General features: G+C 60.2%; 2 protein-coding genes across 7 annotated transcripts; both read left to right on the top strand.

Moving 5' to 3' along the window:
* The first annotated feature begins 1,112 nt into the window (after positions 1 to 1,112).
* On the top strand, positions 1,113 to 11,295 carry PTPN7 (protein tyrosine phosphatase non-receptor type 7). 6 transcript variants are annotated; one of them, XR_012490990.1, is made up of 10 exons: positions 1,113 to 1,249; positions 2,324 to 2,484; positions 2,984 to 3,167; positions 3,419 to 3,503; positions 4,840 to 4,916; positions 5,804 to 5,918; positions 6,104 to 6,241; positions 6,576 to 6,686; positions 7,335 to 7,492; positions 8,804 to 8,917. XR_012490990.1 is itself a non-coding variant. In XM_074317131.1 (10 exons), the coding sequence occupies exons 2-10, from the start codon at positions 2,363 to 2,365 to the stop codon at positions 9,812 to 9,814; spliced, it is 1,080 nt and encodes a 359-aa protein (XP_074173232.1). In that variant the 5' UTR covers positions 1,113 to 1,249; positions 2,324 to 2,362; the 3' UTR covers positions 9,815 to 11,295. The 6 variants fall into 6 exon arrangements, 4 of the variants coding, with proteins under 4 accessions (XP_074173232.1, XP_019606411.2, XP_074173234.1 ...); XR_012490989.1 differs by having other exon boundaries at positions 6,561 to 6,686; XM_074317131.1 differs by lacking the exon at positions 5,804 to 5,918 and adding an exon at positions 9,721 to 11,295 and having other exon boundaries at positions 3,422 to 3,503.
* A 1,092-nt stretch (positions 11,296 to 12,387) lies between these two features.
* ARL8A (ARF like GTPase 8A) lies at positions 12,388 to 20,090 on the top strand. Its single transcript, XM_074317134.1, has 7 exons — positions 12,388 to 12,665; positions 17,102 to 17,182; positions 17,488 to 17,561; positions 18,142 to 18,235; positions 18,323 to 18,390; positions 18,574 to 18,644; positions 19,061 to 20,090. Exons 1-7 carry the CDS (start codon positions 12,543 to 12,545, stop codon positions 19,108 to 19,110), a joined length of 561 nt encoding a protein of 186 aa, XP_074173235.1. The 5' UTR covers positions 12,388 to 12,542; the 3' UTR covers positions 19,111 to 20,090.

Here is a 20,090-nt window from a genome sequence, read left to right as displayed (position 1 = left end):
CCCCTGACGCCAAGAGCAAGGGCAGTGCCAGGAGGCAGCCAGGCCCCAAAGGGTTGCCCTGCTCCCCTCAAGCCCCCTCCCCCATGGGCCGAGAGGCCAACCCCTCCCCACCGCCCCTCCTGTGTGCCCACCCCTGTGCCTATTGTAACGTCATTCCTTTCCTGCTGTCACTGTTTGATGGCTGAATCAGAGAAGTGGGAGGAAGAGAGAGGACGGGATTGCGCGTGTTGGGGGCCAGGAAGGGAAGGGTGTTCGGAACGTTACAAGCTAAAGGGGGCACAGCACAGGCAGCATGAAGCAGCTGGGCTGCTGGCCAGCCAGCGGCCTGCTGAGACCAGGCTGGGGCGGGGGGCACTGCAGTCTTGGACTTGAGGGCCACTCCCCAGGCCCCAGGCATCCAGGTGCCCCAGAAGCAAAGGAGACATGGGAGTGCCCTGGTGTGAGAGCCAAGACGCCCCACTATCTGTAAGAATTCTGAGTGGGTGTCTGGGTTCCGGGAGGCCTGGAGGGGGCTGGGGCCCGGGAAAGCCCCCCAGGTCCTCCTACAAACTCTCTGCTACGCCCTTCCCAGGTGGCTGGCCCAGGTCGGACCAGAGGCAGCTGGGAGCTGGGGTGCGGCCCAGGGCCTGGGGATGACCCGTCTGGCCTGGCCTGGGCCTTTCCTTCTCACTGTGCAGCGGTGCCTGCCTCCTCTTCTGCTCTGCAAAGGCGCAGCCTGTGCCCGACCCTGAGCTCCCAAGGCTGGAAGGGGCAAACGCTTCTGGGGCGAGGGCTCTGAGGCAGACCAGACAGGCAGACAGCAGTCTCTGGCCAAGGTCAGCTTGCACAGCAGAAGCCTGGGTTCTGTGTGGGGGGCAGCATGGAGCTAGGGGTCAGCTGAGCTCTGGCAGCTAGCAGGCAGAGGCTGGACGTGGTAAAGACCAGACAAGCACCACAGAAAGCAAGACGGTTTGGACCTGGGGGACCTGGGGTGGTCAGGAATGTCAGCTGTCGTCCATCCCCAGGAGCAGGGCCTGGGGCCCATGGCAGCGGAGCTGTGACACTGCCTGCCGCCCTCCCTTGGAGGGCGCCGGCAGGAGGCACCTGACCCCTGGTGGTGGCAAGAGGGCAGCGTGCATCTGGGCGTGCGTGGGTGGCTGCAAGGAGGGGCGGAGGGAGGAAGCTGGCTTCCTGGAGCCTCCTCAGCCTCAAAGACAGACCGACAGACAGACATCTGGCAAGAGGCAGCCTGGGGGGCACAGCAGCTTCGGTAAGTGCTGGATGGGGGGAAGACAGGTCCTGTGGCCCTGGGGTGGTGAGACCTCTGGGGAGACAGGACGTGTCTCTGAGGAGGTGCATTGGGGGCCACAGTGCCCGGATGAGAAATGGGTGCAGGTCTAGTTGACGTCCCCGAGGGCCAGAGCAGGGGGCCCAGGGAGCTGCCAGGAGAGCAGAGAGAAGGAGCCCTCCTGGTGCGAGAGCCCCTTCCTACCACCCACCTCTGCAAGGGCCTCTCTGTCCCCTCACCTTGGCCCCTGTGGCCGTAGGGACCTGAACATCCCCCCAACATGCCTCAGAAGCGGTGACCCTGGCTCTGGTAGATGGGGACTGTCCCCAGGAGGAGATGGCCCCACCACCTCCCTGCCCCTCTCGTGCCCCCAGCTGTGGCCTCTCCATGCGCTGCCGCTCAAGGGCTTGGTGAGGCCATTTCCTGTGACGGTTAGGGAGCAGGAGATGGGGGTGGGGCAGAGGGGGAAGACGCACCCCCAGTCTACCTCCTTGGACAGAGACCAGAAGCCAGGATGAACTTGGAAGGGGCCTGGCAGCAGTTAGGACAGAATCCTGCTAGGGGCCAGCAACCAGCACGCCTGGGTCCCCGTCTGGGTCCCCACCTGGCTCCATGGCTGCCCCAAGCCTCAAGCTTCTCACTCCAAGAAGGCCGACTGGCTGGGCTCGCAGGTGGTGTCTCGCCCCCCCTTCTACTCGGAACACCCACTTCACATTTCCTCCCTCGCCTTCTCTCACCTGGGTCCCCAGCTTAGAGCCCTGTGAACTTTGGGCTCTGGCAGCCCCTCCCCACCTGTCTGCTCTTTTTGGATTCTGTCCTACCTTCACCCACACTCTCTACTTCATCTTGACCTTCCTCGGACCTGGACTGCCGGCCCCCCGGACCCCCCCACCCCGTGGAAACCCTGTCCTTCCTGTGGTCAAAACAATTCCACTTTGTGGGGAACAGAAGTCCCCCCAGTGAAAATGAGCCAGAGGGCAGAAGGCGGCCTGGGCTTGGGAGCCTCGTCCCACCTGGCAGGCCAGAGGTCAGCAGCAGAGCGGCCGTCTCTTTCAGGCGAGCCTCATGGCTGCGTGAGCCTCCCCTGGGCCCAGCATGGTCCAGGCCTGTGGGGGGCGTTCCAGAGCACAGCTGCCAGCCTGGTCTTTGGGGACAGCCATGACCCAGCCTCCGCCGGCCAAAGCGCCAGCCAAGAGGCACGTCCGTCTGCAGGAGAGGTGAGCTCTTTCCTGGGGGTGGGGCCTTCCAGCCCTGAGCCCTGTCCTGTGTCCCCTCCCTGGCCCCTCCAGCCCTGACAGCTGCGTCCACAGGGCCCTCAGGTGTTGATTCCAGTCTGGAAGGGAAACCCAACGTGCTGATTTGCATGGCATTTGCATGCCCTACATGTCTGGGGTGCAAAGTCCCATGGCAACCTTGCCCATGCTCCCTAAGCCCCAGGTTGAGTGGAGGGGTCCCTGGAAAAGGGGGCCAAGCTCTGGGGGTCCAGGTCGGGAATGGGAAGAGGGGGCCAGCAGGTGCGAGCAGCTGGGTTCCATGCTGTGCTGCTGTGGCTGACAAAGAGAGAAGGGCTAGCAGCAGGGGCCTGGACCCGGGAATTCACTGGAAATTCACTGGGCCACAAGTTGGGGGAAGACCAGAGAGGCCTCCTCAGACGTACCCCAGAAGCAGAGCGAATGTCACCAGGCATCACCAGGCCCTGGCTGTGTGTGCCTGCAGGCGGGGCTCCAACGTTGCTTTGGTGCTGGATGTGCGGTCCTTGGGGGCCGTGGAGCCTATCTGTTCAGTGAACACACCCCGGGAGGTCACCCTACACTTTCTGCGCACAGCTGGACGCCCCCTCACCCGCTGGGCCCTGCAGCACCAGCCACCCAGCCCCAAGCAGCTGGAAGAGGAATTCTTGGTAAGAGCTGGGGTTCACTCTGCCCCCCTGATGCAGAGGCAGCCAGCTGGCACCGGTGCACCCTGGGCCCTATGGGCAGAGCTCAAGGGAGGACACTGGCCGGTGCTCCTCTTCTGCCCTCCCTCCATCCAGACCCACATGCTCACTCCAGGAGGGACCAGACAGCCAGGGCCTGGCTCTGCCAGAAAAGGGTGGAGGGGCAAAGGGGGCTGGAGGGGCCTCGGCTGTTCACGTGTGTCCTGCCTTGCCAGAAGATCCCCTCAAACTTCGTGAACCCCGAAGAGCTGGACATTCCTGGCCACGCATCCAAGGACCGATACAAGACCATCCTGCCAAGTAAGGGCCACGGCAAGGGGGCAAGGGAGGTGGCACTGCCCCTGGGGCTTGGAGAACATCGAAGGCAAGACACACGGCCCAGCCAGGGAAGAGTGGCCGCACTTGGGCCTCTCCCCTTGCAGACAAATCTCAACACCACACACTGGGCGGTGGGGCCTGAGCACCGGTGGGGACTGAGCCAGAGTCACGGCACTGCTCCAGTGCTCGCAGGGACGCATTTCCTGAAAGGACACATGACATGGGGACTGTGGGGTTATTATCCCCATTTTACAAATGAGGAAACTGAGGTGCAGAGAAGTTGCATACGTTGCCCAAGGTCACACAGCTAGTGCCACCAAACCTGCTTCCTGCTCCTCCTCACGTGTGGGAAACACCTAGCAAAGGTCTGTAGGGAAAGAGGCAGCACCGCTGTGGTCCCCAGAGAGGGGCTTTGAAAATCTGGCATGGAGGCAGGGCAGTGGCTGGCAAGGGAACACTGATAAGGATGGACAGGGATGTCACGGGGTTGCAAGCCTGACAGATGTGGGCACAGAGGCAGCCTGAGGCCCGTGAGCAGGTGGCCCATGGGGAAGCTCCTCCCTCCTCCTCCCCCCTCAGAGGAGCCTTATGGGGCCGACCCACCTCAGCAACATCGTCCTGAAGCCTCAGCTCAGGGCCCCTGCCCATCCTGTCCCGCTGCGCCCAGGCTGTGCCAGTGTGGGCGTGGGCGTGGTGGGGCTGTTGGCTCTCTCGGCAGTGGGGCGGGGACAGCCCTCCCGTGTCCTAATTGTAACCAGTCCCGCAGCCACCACAGCGGGAAGGTCCCTCTGCCTGAGCTTCCTGGCACCCAGGGTACTGGGAGAGTGGTGCCCGCTCCCTTTCTCATGAGTAACTTCCTCGTCCTGAGTGGACTGGATCCGGAGGACAGGCGGGCACACACTTCATCACTGTGTGACGTTAGGCATGTCACTTGTCGGATCCCGTGTTTGCCCCCTGAAAAGCATCCTCTTCAGCGGCCCGTCTTCCTTTCCTGCCACGAGGCTTCCCATGCTCTCCTACCTGTGCTGGCTCAAGGCCCAGAGGTCACAGTGCCCTCCGTCAGGTCTCTGCTGCCCGCCCCTCTCCTGGGCAGCCCATGCCCCCCACACTGGTTCACCTTCCCGAGTGGCTGGGTCAGGCCCCTCTCCTGGTCAAAGCACGCTGTGGCTCCCTTCTGTCTACACAGAAAACAAGCCTCAGCTGCACACAGGTGCTCTGATGAGCACAGAAACGCGCGGTGGCCGAGGGGGCTCCACGCGCGGTGGCCAGAGGGAGGCTCACCGTTTGACCTCTGGTCTCTGCTGATTCTACCTCCTAGACCCCCAGAGCCGCGTCTGTCTCGGCCGAGCACAGAGCCAGGAGGATGGAGACTACATCAACGCCAACTACATCCGAGTGAGTGGCGGCCGTGGGGGGAGGGGTCCGCAGGAGCGGCTCCTAGCGGGGCAGGTGGCTTCCCCACTGCTGCTCTGTCCTGCCAGGCTGGCTTGGAGCCTGAGCAGGCCGACACCCCCTAGAAAATGGGCTGAAATGAAGGGACTCCCAGGTCTCATGAACCCACCCTATTGCCTCATCCCTGACAACCTAGAAATAGGGAGGCAGCGGGCATGTCGAGGACAATTTCAAGCCGTGGCTTGAAGCACCTGAAAGGCTAATGGCACCTGAGGCCTGCAGGGGAGGTGCCCCCACAAATGGGCACTCCTCGCTGCCCCTGTGCCCGTCTGTCTCTCCCCACCCCCACCCCCACCTGCCCGCCTTACCTGCCCACCTTACCTGCCCGACATGCAGCCCCTCCTTTGTGGACATCACGCGGGAGCCAAGCTCTGCTCTGCCTCCCACGGCTCAGGCCCCAAATACCGGATGTGAAAGCAGCGCCCTCTAGGGGCCGAAGCGGGTAGGTCAGCGGTGAGGCACAGACAGGTGGAAAGGGTCAGGCAGGGACCCTTGAGAACGCCATCCCCCACCTGACCGCAGAAACCAGGTGAACAGAGGTCTGGAGTTCACCACCATCTTCAGGCAAGAGGCTGAGGGTTCTGAAGGGGAGAAAAGAGGGCTGACAAGAGTGTGCCTCATCTTGCTACTAAATACATCAAAGTAATATGTAAAAGAAACATTCATTCAACAAATATTGAATAGTAGTTTCTGATGACATGCTAGGAGAAAGCAGCAGGGAGGAAGGAGACAGCATTTAAAGAGGACCTGATATGCACCAGACTCTCAGTGTACTTTGATTTTAACCTGCAATACACTCCTGCAAGACAGAGATTGTGCCCAATTTACAGATGAGGAAGCTGAGGCTCACGGAAGCAGGTGGCACAGCTAGTCAGCAGCCGAAAGGGATTGAACCCAGGCGGTCCTCACTCCAGAACCCACGTCCTCTGCACCATGTGGCTTCCGGTGTGTGTCTGTGTGTGCACGTGTGCCTGCATGTGTCTACATGTGTGTGTCTGCACGTGCACGTGTGTGTCTGCATGTGCACGCTCACGGGCTTCAGCCTGATCCTAGGCTCTGCAGAGTCTGGGGCTTCCCAGAGCTGTCTGTCACCGTGTCCCCACCCCTTCTCCTGTGCACCGCCTCTGCAGGGCTACGATGGGCAGGAGAAGACCTACATTGCCACTCAGGGGCCCATGCCCAATACGGTGTCAGACTTCTGGGAGATGGTGTGGCAGGAAGACGTGTCACTCATTGTGATGCTCACTCCTCTCCGCGAGGGCAAGGAGGTAGGAGGGAGAGCCACAGTCCTTGGTGATGCAGAGGGCTGCACACCTCACCCCCCCACACCCCCCACTCACACACCTACAACTCAGGGCAGCTTAGAATTCCCCTGGGAGCTGAGAACACCTACAGCCAGGCCCAGCTCGCCCCTCTCAGCAAAGATCCCCGCAATGTACCCCAGGGAGGCTCTCCAGCCAGAAGGTGGGCTGGGATGAGCATTTCAGCTGCAGGTGTCAGCCCAGGAGAGCCCCCAAGTGGGGTGGGAGGTGAGGAGGGGCCCATCCCTTTCTGCTCCAGCTGATGTGCCCTCCCCCTGACTCCCAGCTCCCTCCCTCCTAGAAATGTGTCCACTACTGGCCCACAGAAGAGGACACCTATGGGCCTTTCCGGGTCTGCGTCCAAGAAGAGAAGGAGCTCCCAGAATACACGGTGCGGCAGCTCACCATCCAGGTACAGGACAGGTGCCCAGGGAAGCTGGGCCACCCCCAGCCTCTCCGGGACTCGGGGACGACCTCCCCTGGGAGCCAAGGTTCACTCATCTAAACCTCCTTGAACCCACATCTGAAAGAAGTGCTGCGGCACAGGGCTGAGAGACTGGGTGCCTGTCAGGGCCTCCCGACTAACGGGGCAGAGCTGACAGACAGGTGGGAGCCGGCAGGAAGGGCCTGGGGAGCAGGGCTGGGGCCTGGAGTCCTGAGGAAGCAGCCTCAGGGGGTCCAAATCCAAAGAGCTGGACACAGCACACGCAACGTGCTTAGAAGGGCTTCGGTGGCTGGCAAAGCGCTGCTCTATCCACTCGTCGCCCTCCCAGCCTCCTGGGAAGTGAACCAACGCTGTCAGTGTCCCATTCTCCAGGTAAGGCACCCGCCCAAAGTCACGAGCTAGTTGGAGGCCGAGCCAGGACTTGCCCCTGTCCCGGACAGCGCTCCCACCAGCACTTGGGAGGAGAGGGTGATGAGCAGGAAAATGGCTGGGCCTACGGCTCGGGGACTGTGACCAGCCCCCTGGGACCATTCCAGCCTTGGCCTCCCCTGGTGCCAGCGAAGAAGTCTGGCAGTGCCGCACCTGACCCGGCTTTCACGCCTGTCCCCATGCCAGCATCAGGACGAGTGCCGGCCGGTGAAGCACATCCTCTTCTCGGCCTGGCCTGACCACCAGACCCCAGAGTCGGCCGGGCCGCTGCTGCGCCTCATGGCTGAGGTGGACGAGAGCCCAGAGGCAGCTGCCAGCACCGGGCCCATTGTGGTCCACTGCAGGTATGGCGGCCCACCCTCCATGCGGCCGATGGGCCGGGTCCCCTTGCCTCCTGTGGGTCTCTCCTGGGCAGGCCCACTTCTCACCGACAGGAGCCTCTCACTTCAGCCAGCGCTCCGTTAGTTCCTCCTTCGTGCAGCTCCCTAGTGTGTGGGTGGACATCCAGGCACAACCCAGGGAGGCAACAGAGTGTCAGGAAGACGGAGGTCTGCTGGGGCAGGGGATCAACAGTCATTCAACAAGGCTGAATGAGACCCTGCCGCCGTCAGGACGTGTGAGAGGCTAAGGGGACACTGTGAACAGGACGGGGGACTCTGCCCTGACAGGTGCACAGATAAGACAAGCAGCACACAGTGCAGTGACAGATGGCACTGGCCACACGGGGTCACAGGACCAAGTTGCCCACTTTGGCCAGAGAAAGTTTTCCAGGAGAGGGGACATCTAAGCTAAGCTGAACCCTGAAAGGTGACAAGGGGTTGGGGAAGTGTCCCAGGAAGGTGGCACAGCATGTGCAAAGGCCTGGAGACAGATGTTCAAATTGACACACTGCTGGGAGTAGCTAAAGGCTGGGGGCCTGGAGGTCGTAAGGGGACAGTGAGGACAGGTGAGGCGGGATCGCCCGGTGACCAGGGGCCCTCATAGCAGCTGAGAAACTTGGATTTGCTTTAGCTACAGCGTAAAAAGTGGGTTGGGATGGAGTAGGGGGCGTGCAGGGGATAAGCCTGAAACAAGGACACCGTCTGGGGGTGGGGGAAACAGAGGCAGGAAGTCCAGACAGAGGGGCTCATGACCCCACACACAGCGGCCCGTGGACCTCAGGCTGGGAGGTGGTGAGTGGCTTCTGTCAGGGGTTCACACAGGGTGACTTGCTAAGAAGGGGCTGAGAAGGTTTTAAAATGATGGACAGATGGAGTGATGGAGAGAGAACTGTGGGAAGGACCAGTGGTGGGAACAGGCTGAATGTCAGGAGCTTAAAAAGTCTGCACTGGACAGAAGTCATGGTCAGATGAGGCGGGCTCGGGGGCCAGCCAGTCCAGCGTGGGCACTGTCACTTAGAAACCGCTGTTGACTGCTAAGAAGAGAGCTCATCGAAACCCACACAGGGACCCCAGGGCGACGAGGCACAGGTTAGAGCGAAGCCAGTGAGAAACGGCACTCGTCCGGTGCCAGCTACGAGCGGCACAGGTGTTGCCACCTTTCTCCAGCCCCCAAGTGGAGTAGGCTCAGTCCCTGCTGCCTTCGCTGGAGTTTGCTCCCTAGACCCACATTCCCCACACCCCTGTGACTTCCCACTGCTCCCCGCCTACACCCAGTGCAGGGATTGGCCGGACCGGCTGCTTCATCGCCACCCGGATAGGCTGTCAACAGCTGAAGGCCCGAGGGGAAGTGGACATACTGGGCATAGTATGCCAATTGCGGCTGGACAGGTGGGTCCGTGGGTGTCAGCAAGACCGTGAGTGGCACCCGCACGTCGCGGGGTCAGAGCGCTTATAGGCACTTCCTGTGAGAAAGGAAGGCGTTCCTTCTGCTTACAGAGCTGTTTCTCTGGCGATAGCCCCCAGGAAAGAATCTGTGCGTGAGCCTTAGCGTGGGGGCCTGGAGTGAAACGGACCTCTCTGTGGGCTCGGCCTTGCCGTCAGTGCGCTTTTGTTTTTGTCTTGCTGTTTCCCAAGTCCCTACTCAGGGGAAAGGTGGGGGCATGGCGTACGGTTGGTTCTAGATACTAGTGATACTAGGGATACAAGTATCTAGATACAAGGGATGCACAAAGGTCACTGCATTTAGAGACAGAGGACCAGGGAGCAAATGCTGATTTGCAGCTCACCGAGCAACCACTGTATTTCTCTAGGCCCCATTTGTCTGTCTAGAGAGAAGTAATGACCCCTTCTGCAGAGGCCTGCCATGAGTGAATGTGTGTGAACGTGGTTTGGGAACGTGAGAACCTACTGTACACATGTATGGGGTTATTATTTTTACTTTTAAGATCACTGGGAAGAGGAAATCTTGGGGCTCAGGAATGTTCCTGGCCCGGCCTGAGGGTCAGGGGCCTGTCTGCCCCAGGAGCTGCTGGTCCCACAGGACCATCCTCCTCGCGTGGCCCACCCCAGGCTCAGCCCCTGGTGGGGAAGGTCTGAGGGGCAGAAGACAGAGTAGGAAGCAGAGAAGAGGAATCAGTGTGATGGGAAGTCAGGGTCACCCTTGGGACTCATGGCGTGTGCTTGTCCTGCAGGGGGGGCATGATCCAGACCACGGAACAGTACCAGTTTCTCCACCACACCCTGGCCCTGTATGCGGCCCAGCTGCCAGGGCAACCCAGCCCCTGACGCCTGGCGCCTTCCCCAGGCCTGGGAAAGTGGGTCTGGGGAAAGCAGGCCTTGCAGCCTGGGGACCCAGGACGCACAAGGGGAAATGACTGTGTGCGGTCACAAGATACTCACCAGCAAGGACCAAGGCCAGGCTGCAGGTCTTCACCACTGGCCAAGCCTCTGCTTCCTCTAGTGGCCCCGACGGGACACCAGGGCCAACCTCACTTGTCTCTCTGAACTTCAGGACCAGAGCTTGCGTTTCAGCAGATCTGAGAGATGCCCAGGTGTCCTGTGAGCTTCAGCCTCTGCGTGTATGACACGGACACCACCTGCTTTGCTGCCATTAAAAGGAAAACAATCAGAGAAGTTCTAGAAACTGTCCCAGCTGTACCACCTTCTTGAGCTGGCAAGAGGGTGATCCCAGGACCGTCCCCGCCTGCATCTGCCCAGGAACATGCCAGACACCAGAGCTGGGAAAAGTCTGGCCTGACGTTGGTCATTTTCCTATCACTGACTGCTTCCTCACCCCACATGTGAGGGCTGGATGCCCCCAGAGAACAAGGACCTACATTCCCCCCGAGCCCGCACGTGTCCAAGGGGCACAGGTGACCAGGCCTGACAGCTGAAGTCTCTGGAAGAGGGAAAGTGGGGACCCATCAGAGGCGCAGCGGGCTGCTCTGCCTCTGTAGCTGCCGACGCCTCACCCCAGCTATTCCCTAGGGAGGCCTGCATTGTCTGTCCTTTCAGAAGATCCCCTGGGCACCTAGGAAGCACGAAAGGAAGGCAAGGAGACAGAGCCCACCTGGTCTCAGACGACCAGCCCCACCTGCACTTGCAGAGGATGCAGGAGAGCATGTTGTCCCCACGAGCAGTCTCAGTGCAAGCCCTCCACGCAGACCTGGGCTCAGAGTGACCGGCCCCTGCTGGTCCAGCTGGAGAACTGCATCCCCTCACCGTCTCCACAGCAGCACCTCCAGGGCACCGGCTCCATGCAGCACTGACCTGCACCTCCCAGGAAGGCAGGAAAGCCTTTGGCTTTGAACCTGACGGGCTGCCCATGGCCCAGGAGGCACCGTCTCCCAGGCACTCAGCCCCTGAGGTCTGCATTTGCTGATGCCAGGTCTCCATGGAGCCCCACGGGACCGGTCCCAGAGGCCACCAGGGGCTCCTCATGCCAGACCTCGCTCTGAAGGACACACACAGCTGAGACTGAGATGGAGGTCGTCTCCTTCCTGACTCAGGAACTGCCCTCCCTACAGTCCCAGGAAGGGGCTTGCCCACACCTGTCTCCCCTGAACCACCTGTCTCCCCGTGACACTGGCCTGAGAGGTCTTGCCTGGAGCTCAGACATAGCCAGATGGAAGCAGCTGCACAGATGGCGGTGGCCCACAGGCTCCCCCACCCTGGGCCCCCACAGGCCCCCACCCTGTTCCAGAATGTAGAAGGCAGAGCTCTGCAAAAGACACCGAGTGGGAAAATAAAGATTCTTGCATGGCTGATTCCTTTCACCTCTCCTCTGTCTTCTCAGGCCTCTGGAGCCTCTTTTTAGCAACAGAGAGAGCAAGAAACCACAGGCAAGGAGCAGCTCTAACCACGCATGTGCACTTTCCCAGCCCTTCCGGGACACGTGAAACAAAGTGAAACTGAGTCAATTTAGGTCCCAGGGCAGGCTGCACCTTAGGAGGTAGACAGGGCTACAAGGGCAGAGACCGGAAAAACAATGGTCAGTACCCAGAATGCTCTGGGGCCAAGGCTGGCATTCTCCACTCTGGCAACTGTGTGGTCACTGGGGTCGTCTGGGTGGGTGTGACAGACACAGTTGGCACTGATAGTTTATGTACATTTGACAACCAAGTACTAGGGAGCGCCCAGCATAAGTTGGGGACTGCCCTGAAGCCTGGGGCTGTCCGGGCACCCCCAGCCCCAGGGTTCAGTTTGGGTCCTCTGAGGTGGGGGGACTATGCCTCCCACCATCAGTCCTCCAAGAAAACTTTGGTATTTACCAATCAGACCAACTTTTCCATTTGCCACAGAGCTTCCTCACTGGACCCCACACCCCACCCCACGCCCAGGATTTTTTCTGTTTAGTATCATGGTGACATTAGTAAAAATCAGCATCAACCTGAAACAACTATTTCACTTTGAGTCAGAGTCTCCTAAACAGGTGGTTCAGGTAAATTGTGAACAAAAGATGGGTATGGAAACGCCCAACGCGGTGTTCCCCTCCGTTAGGTACGTTGGGGGGCGGGGGCCTCCGCGCCGAGATCCTCACGGGCAGAGGGATTCGGGGAACAAAGCCTCCGTCTCCTCCCTCTCTCAGAGGTCCTCCCGTCTGAGCCACCCTCTCGTCCTGCTTCACGGGCATCTCACCCACCTCGGGCCCACACCCTTTAAGAAGGAAGCGCGTGCAGTCGGGCGCGGCAGCCGGGGACCGGGAGAAATACACCCAGACCTCTCTCCCCAAGAACCCCGGACGCCGGCAGCCGCTCGGGCCCGGTCCCGAGCCCGCGGGCCCTCCGCGCACCCTGCCCGGCCCGGCTCCGGCGGGAGGCGCGCGCGCTCGGGCGCGAGCAGGACGCGGCCCCGGCTCGGCTCCGGGCGCGCGGGGGGCGGCGGCGGAGGAGGCGCCGAAGCCACACCCAGCGGCGAGCGGATCCTGCCGCGAGTCGTCCCGCGCCTAAGCCCCGCGCAGCCCGGCGGACCCCGCGCACCGAGGCCGCTCCGGCCGAGCGCGAGCGCAGCGACCATGATCGCTTTGTTCAACAAGCTGCTGGACTGGTTCAAGGCCCTGTTCTGGAAGGAGGAGATGGAGCTCACGCTGGTGGGGCTGCAGTACTCCGGCAAGACCACCTTCGTCAACGTGATCGCGGTACGGGGCGCGGGGCGCGGGGCGCGGGGCGGGGACGGGGCCTGGGGGCGTCCTGTCCCCGCCCGCCGCTCTCCGGGGAACCGGGTCGCCGCCTGGCCCGGCCGGGCGCCGCGGGGAGGAGAGGCCGGGCCCTGGGGCCTAGCGCGGCCCGTGGAGACCCGCGGGCGCGCGACCGGGTCTCCTGCCCCGCCGGGGTGGCACGGCTGGGGCGGGGGACCAGGAGACAGGGCTGGTACCCGGGACCTGCAGCCCCAAGGGGTCACGAGGCCGGAGGGATCCTATGCCCGCGGCGACCAGCCCCCTCCGCCCCCGCGCAAGGGGGCATGACGGAGCGAAAGTGCCGGGCCTGCCAGCCCTAGTGCGGAGGGTCGCGGCACCGCGGCCGGCCCAGGGGCTAAGGGAGGGGGCCTGGGTCAGTCCAGCCCCACCCTGAGGCCTTAACCCCTTCTTGCCGGAAGAGGAAGCCCCGGCGCTATTGAGGGGGAGGGGTTGCGTCCCCTGGGAGTAGCGGAATCAGCTGAGGCCCTTGGCTCCGGCCCAGGCTCCTCCTGGAACCCCTCCTCTACCAAAGCGGCTGCAGGGGTCGGGGAGGCTGGCATCAGAAAGGAGTTTGGAGTCTCCTCCAGGCTCAGAAGTTGCAGGAGGAGGCGCTCGGGACCAGAGGATGAGTGCGAGGGGCACTGCCCAGTCTGGGGACATGGGAGACAGTGGCTCTGCGGGCTTTCCGTAGTCAGGACGCAGGTGGGCCAGTGGGAGACTTTCAGAGCCAGGGCAGTGGTGGGGAAGGAGTTAAAGTCTCCTCCTCAAAAAAAAGGGGGTGGGGGAAGATGAGCTCTACGGTGTGGGAGCTGAGGCTGCGGTAATGGCTGCGGCCTGCATTTCCCAGCCTGGCTGGACTGGGCTTGGAGGGTTCAGGAAGGCTGGGGCAGGCCTGGGGTTGTCCAGGGACCTGGTCCCTCTCTCCCTAAACTGGGGTTTCTGAGAATTGTGGATTGGCCAGAGACTGGCCAAAAATGCTGATGAGATAGGTCAGCAAAGAAGTGTGGCCCACCAGCCTCGGTGCCCACCTGCCTGCACTGTTGCCCAGTGTCCCAGAGGAACACTGCCTGAGACGGGGAGGGCAGAGGGAAGGCTGAAGGGCCAGGGAGCTCCCGTCACACAGTTGGGCATGGCTTCCTTTCTCAGACATGCTCTGCAGATGACCTCTGCCCCTTCAGCCCACACTGGGTTTTGTGGTGCGATGGTCTCTGAGCCAACATGCACCCGGGCCCCTGTCCACGCGGCCCTGGGCCCGGCCAGAGACCACGGCTAAGACTTGCCATTGACCTGGGCTCTGTGCTCTGTGAGGGCCCAGTGCCTGCATCCTGAGCTGCAAGTGGGATGCATTTAGATACGGGAGAACTCTGCGGGGTCAGGCCGAGAGGAGAAACAAGTCTCTGCCACCCTTCTGGCTGAGTCTAGGTGTCCCCTCTGATCCCCATGGGTTCTCACTGGTAGCCGTGCTCCTGGACTCCGTCCCACGGTGCCCTGGTGACTCCGCTTCCTTGTAGGGGATCTCTTCTAGGCCAGCGTCACATCCAGAGACTAGGACACTACAGCAGGTCAGGAACAGAAGCCGAATTACAGACTGCACTGGGTCAAGAGTGCCTGTGATGTCCTGGGAGAGTCCCCCTCCCCGACCCATGTCCCCCTCCCTGGCCCATTCGTCTGCCCTTTTGATGTGAAATTTGCCCTTCAATTCACACATCCTAAAAGTGCAAGCAAATGTCCCTTTAATGACGCTTCCCAAGAAAAGCCACCCCATGGCTGCAGTGTCAGGGTCACTCCAGGTTCTCAGGTCCTCCAGGTGCCTTGCCGTGCCCTGCTCCGTGCATAACCACTGTAGAGACAGACGGAGCCAAGCGGGGACCCTGAGTTCTGTTCCTGTGCCCGGCACTGACTCTCCCACCTCCGTTTCCTCTGTTTTTGGTCTGTTTCCCCAGCCTTTCCTCCACCCTGTTTTTGTATTCACTATGTGAGGTCCGACTGTAAATAGAAACTGAGTTGATAGAGCAGACTGATGTGAGCCAGAAAAAAATTATAGTGAGACTTTACGATGCTTCTAAGACCATAAACTCATCTTTTGAGTTCTGAAATATGTGATGCTAGAAAGTAGATATTTTGCCTAAGGGAGCCGAGAAGGCCATTCTCAAATATTTACAAGTGTGGACAGTTGTCATGGGGGAGTTGTCATGAGGAACAACTAGTCTTGGGGCACCCGAGGGGAGACGTAGGAATGGGTAGGAGTTACAGGAGGGTGGCTGTTTGACTCATTCTAGAGAACTTTGGGAGAGTCGGAGCTGCCCCAAGGTGGAAGGGGCCAAACGGGATTCAAGTCAGAGACAAGAGGTTGAACCAGCTGACTTTAGGGTGACAGTCATCACCCCTATTTATCCACGGGGATACATTCCAAGACCCCCAGTGGGTGCTTGAAACCGAGGCCGTATGTAGACTATGTTTTTCCCTGTACATACATACGTGCCTGTGATAAAGTTTAACTTGTTAATTAGGCAGAGTAAGAGGTTAGCAACAATAACCAATAATAAAATAGAACGATTATGACAATAGACTGTAATAAAGTTATGTGTCTTATTGTCCTGTACGTACAGCATGGAGACGCTGGACAAAGGGATCGTTCACATCCCAGGTGGGACGGAGTAGGATGGCATGAGATTTCATCATGATACTCAGAATGGCTTACGAAATTGTTGGTTTCCGGAATTTTCCGTTCAATATTTTTGGCCTTGGTTGGCCGCAGGTACCTGAAACTGCAGAAAGTAAAACTGTGGATAAGGAGGGACTTCTGATCGTCAGTGAGGAGCTTGTGACACCAGGAGGTGTGAGCAGGGAAATGGAGTTTTAACAGGTTCCAGATGAGCTCCGACTCCCCGCAGAGCTGGAGATGCTGGAGCAGAAGCCCGGCTCCCTGAGGGTCCTCCTGGCACCCCCTTCGCCCACGATCACCTTCTGCCAGGCTGGGTCTTCTAGCTGTTAGAGAGCAGTGATGGGTTCTCATGCTGTATGGCCACCATGTCCAAGCATTTGGAACCCTTATTTGCCAGTCTCCAAATCCAAAACCCTTCCTGCCATTTCATCGAAGGAAACCGCTCCCCCATGACAAGAGATAAGCAGTAACTGGGCTTCGTTCCTGACTGTCTTCACCGGCCGGAATGGGGATGGAGTGGATGTTAGTCCAGCCGGTACCCACGCCACAGCACCCTGCTGGGAGCTGGGGGACTGTAGGACCTGGGGCTCTTTCAGGGCACCCCCTTTTACTCAGTGATCCCGACTGTCAGGGGCTTTCAGACCCTTTTGATGTCTGATAAACTCAGAGGCGCTTTCCCCAGAAAACATGCACACGGAAGTGTGTGCACACGACTGTGAGTGTCAGGGGCTCAGGGGCCCCCAAGCCTGTGTGGGCCCAGGTTGGGGGCCTTCTCTCCGTTGTCCTGAGCAGGATCTGGTTGATGAGCTGGGTGGGTCCTGCAGACAAAAGCAAGTCAAGGCGTCATCCTTTAGATGGGACCCAGGGGTCTTCAGTCAGGCTCACAGGCTCTGAAGAAGAAACCATCATCCACACCTTGCTGGTGGTCAGAGCACTGACCTCTTTGCGTGACCCACCACCCGGCAGAAGAAAGTGGCCCTGTAAAGGAACAAGGTCGTCACCCCTTGTTCAAGGTTAAATCTGTCCCATTGCCTCCAGCCTGCATCTGGGGGAGCCAGCAGAACGTGGAGATGACCCTGGAGGGGGTTTGGTCCGGTCATAGGGGTGGCTGGTGGCTTCTTTAGAACAATCTAGAGGTCTTGGAGACAATTCAGAGGGAGAAACAAAAACTGTTAGAATTTGAAAATGGGTTCTGGGAAATAGAATGACAGCCAACTCCTAATTATTCAACATTTACTAATGTTCTTAATATAGAACGGGTCCCTCCCCCCAGAAGCTCTCGTCCAGGGGGATACACAGAGTCAACAGACACCCACCCCCACAGGAATGGGGTGTAAATAAGCACCACCATGGTGTGTCTTGCATTTTGGGGGTGGCTGATGCCCCAAGTTTTGGGCTTGAATATTTCCGTCTTGTTGGAAACAGGTCTGCTTCCCTTGAGACCCCTGACTGTCCCGCGGCCCGTTCAGGTCTGCTGGGAGGTACAGGTTCCTCTCCACCAGGGACCAGGTCCCGCACTGGGGCTTCTGTCCCGAGGGGACTGAGTAGACTTGAGAAGGGTGTCCAGAGACTGGTGGGCCTCTTGTTTCACAGGTGATCTCCAGGTGGGGCTGATACGCCGCCCCTGGGTCGGCCCATGCCCCCTCCCTGGGGCCGGTGGCCTGGTCTCTGGCATCCCGCAGCCTTGCCGTCTGTGGGGTTTGCCCTTTTCTGATTCTGACTCTCCCTCCAGTCAGGACAGTTCAATGAGGACATGATCCCAACTGTGGGGTTCAACATGCGGAAGATCACCAAGGGGAATGTGACCATCAAGGTGAGTGAGCGCTGGGGACCCGGGGGGCGGGCGGCACAGGAGCTGCAGCAGGCCATGCCCACGCACCCTCCTGTGTGTGTGCGTGCATGCGTGTGGTGTGTGTGTTGGGGGGTGCAAAGGAATGGTGGGAGGGCACCTGAGGCCCTGGGAGGAGAAGCTGAAGGGAAGCAGAGGCTTGGGTCCCAGGTAGTCAGAGGGGCTTGGAGAGAGGAAGAGGGTGGGCGCAGGGGACCTGGGCGGGGTGGCGGCAGTGGAGTACGTGGTGGCCTGCTGCTGCTGACCCCGCCTCACCCTCTCTTGCTCAGCTCTGGGACATCGGGGGACAGCCCCGTTTCCGCAGCATGTGGGAGCGCTACTGCCGGGGAGTGAGTGCCATCGTGTAAGTGCCACAGGGGCTCCTCGGCCTGGCTGCTCATGAGTCCTCAGCCACTCCTCACTCTGTGGTGCTTGTTTCCCGTCTGATAAACACTCTGGGCGCCCACAGCCAGTCCGGGGCCAGAGCGTCAACCGGCGGGCATCCCTGTGCTGTCCCCACTGTCTCCCTGGGTCCCCCAACCCAGCGCCACCACTGGCCTGCATTCTGTGTGTTTACATGGTCATTCCCTCACTTTTTAAAAATAATTTTACCCACATGTGCACGCCCTAACGAAAGATTGTTTAGTTTTCATTGTGTTTAAACTGATTTCTACAAGACGTCATGGAAGGAAACCTTCCGGACCTTCCTTTGCTTTTTCACTCAACCGTCACAGGGTCACCGTGGGAGGGAATCCCCGAGGGCCCAACTCGGGGGCCAAGGGAGGGCTTCTCCAGAGCCCACTTTGGAGGACGGGATACTCAGGCCTGGCAGCCCCAGCACATGTCACTGCCATCAGTGCAGAGAACGTTCCTGGAGTCCCTGCCTGGGAGAGGTGACCAGGCCACAGCTTGGTCAGCACGATGCCCCGCCCCACCTTCCCCAGGTACATGGTGGACGCCGCTGACCAGGAGAAGATTGAGGCCTCCAAGAATGAGCTGCACAACCTGCTGGACAAGCCCCAGCTGCAGGGGATCCCTGTGAGGCACCGAGGAGTGGGGGCGTGGGGGGGCGCCACGGGTGGGGGGGCCGCCCTGGACCTGGTCCTTGTGCCTCGTCCTCTGTAGGTGCTAGTGCTGGGTAACAAGCGGGACCTCCCGGGAGCACTGGATGAGAAGGAGCTGATTGAGAAAATGTGAGTGGGCGCCCTCTGCCCCTCCTCCCTGCTCCCTAAATCCCCCAGGCTCCAGAGCCAGCCGGCTCGCTGCAGCACTAGTGTTTGCCACACGGGGGCAGCAGCGCCCACCTTCCCAGAGCATTGCTCACCTGGTGCCCTCGCCCCAGGGCCCCGACACATTGCATTCTGGTTTTCCCCCAGGAACCTGTCTGCCATCCAGGACCGAGAGATCTGCTGCTACTCCATCTCCTGCAAAGAAAAGGACAACATTGGTGCGTGGGTCTGGGGGAGCTGCTGTGTTCTAGCATATCGCGGGCATGGGTGGAGGGGACGGGCCCTCTGGGTGTTTGGGGCAGCGGCTCCCACAGCTGTCACTCCAGGACAGTGCTCTAAACCCAGAGCACTGTGGTTCCCCTGGGGGAGGCCAGGCTCGAGCACCACCCCCGCTGGGCCCCTGCCTGGCTGTGGGATCGCCCCGCCTTGGGCCTGTGATTCCCTGCCCCCTTCCGCCTCTCAGCACCCAGACGCCCCTGCCACCTGCCTCGGGCTGTTTGGAGCCCGATGCCCCAGGGTTGATCCTGGCTGCAATTTGGGGGGCCCTGGGCTGACATCACTGCCTCAGGTGTGTCTGGACCTCCCCAGTGGGTCGAACCCCGGAAGCCCTGTCACCTCTCTTGTCCCCATGCAGATATCACACTGCAGTGGCTTATTCAACACTCGAAGTCACGGAGAAGCTGAGACTGCGGCCCACCCCCTCGGACCAGGGACCCGCCATCTGATCCTGAAGCCGAGCTCCCCGTCCACCCCACTGTCCCCCAAAGCCCACCCCTCATCACTGGTGTGGGGTGGGGCCCTCTGGGGATCCCAGAGGCCTGTTCTGCTGAGGTTTGAACTCCTGTTTTTATTGTAAAATAAATCGCCCCCCTTCAGGTCCCCTAACCTCTCGCCCTTCCCTTCTCACCTGTCCCTTCACCCTGCCCTGCTTCCTTCCCTCCCCACAACCCTGGCCCCCAGCCCCTGCCCTCCCCTCACTCCTGTCCCCTTCCCTTTTCAACACTTCTGTTATTGTCCTGTGTGTATAGTATATATATGTATATATATTTTAATTTTTTTAATTTAAGCAAAGACTAAAATCAACCATTTGATGCTGCAGGGGTGAGTCAGGATCTGGGAGGGGAAAGCTGTGCAGGCCGGCTTGGGGCAGGCCCCGATCAGGAAAGGTGGGGGCTGGCACATGGGGCAGGCCCCAGCCTGGGCACTGGTGGCCGGCCCATGTCCTGTGCATTCCCACTTCCCGGTCTGGCTGTCCCTGCTTGCATGTCACAGGCTGCAGGAGCCCCCAGAGGCGCCCCTCTCTGCCCCCAGCCTCCGTAGGGCCCCCAGGCACAGCCAGCTGCCAGAGACCACCGTGCCCTGGGGGGGGCCAGCGCCAAGCGCCCGCAGCCCCTCCCCCTCCCAGGCCCCACTCCACGGGCACCTTTTTCTGTTCTCATTTTGCAGAGTTGCACAAGGAGAGAACTTGGCGTGGGGGGGTGGGGGGTGACTCTTTGGGTTTCGTGTTTGTTTATTTGTTTAATTTAATGATTTGTAAAGTGATGTCCCTCTTCCTTTTTTACACTTTTCAGCTCATATCTAACCTCTGTTTGGAAAATGATTCTTGTAACTGTACATTTTTTTGCCTCCTAACAACAAGAATAAATTCGCAATTTTGTGCTGGG

The sequence above is a fragment of the Rhinolophus sinicus genome, linkage group LG12 (assembly GCF_036562045.2).
Source record: "Rhinolophus sinicus isolate RSC01 linkage group LG12, ASM3656204v1, whole genome shotgun sequence".
NCBI lineage: Eukaryota > Metazoa > Chordata > Mammalia > Chiroptera > Rhinolophidae > Rhinolophus > Rhinolophus sinicus.
This window is presented reverse-complemented; position numbering and strand designations above follow the sequence as displayed.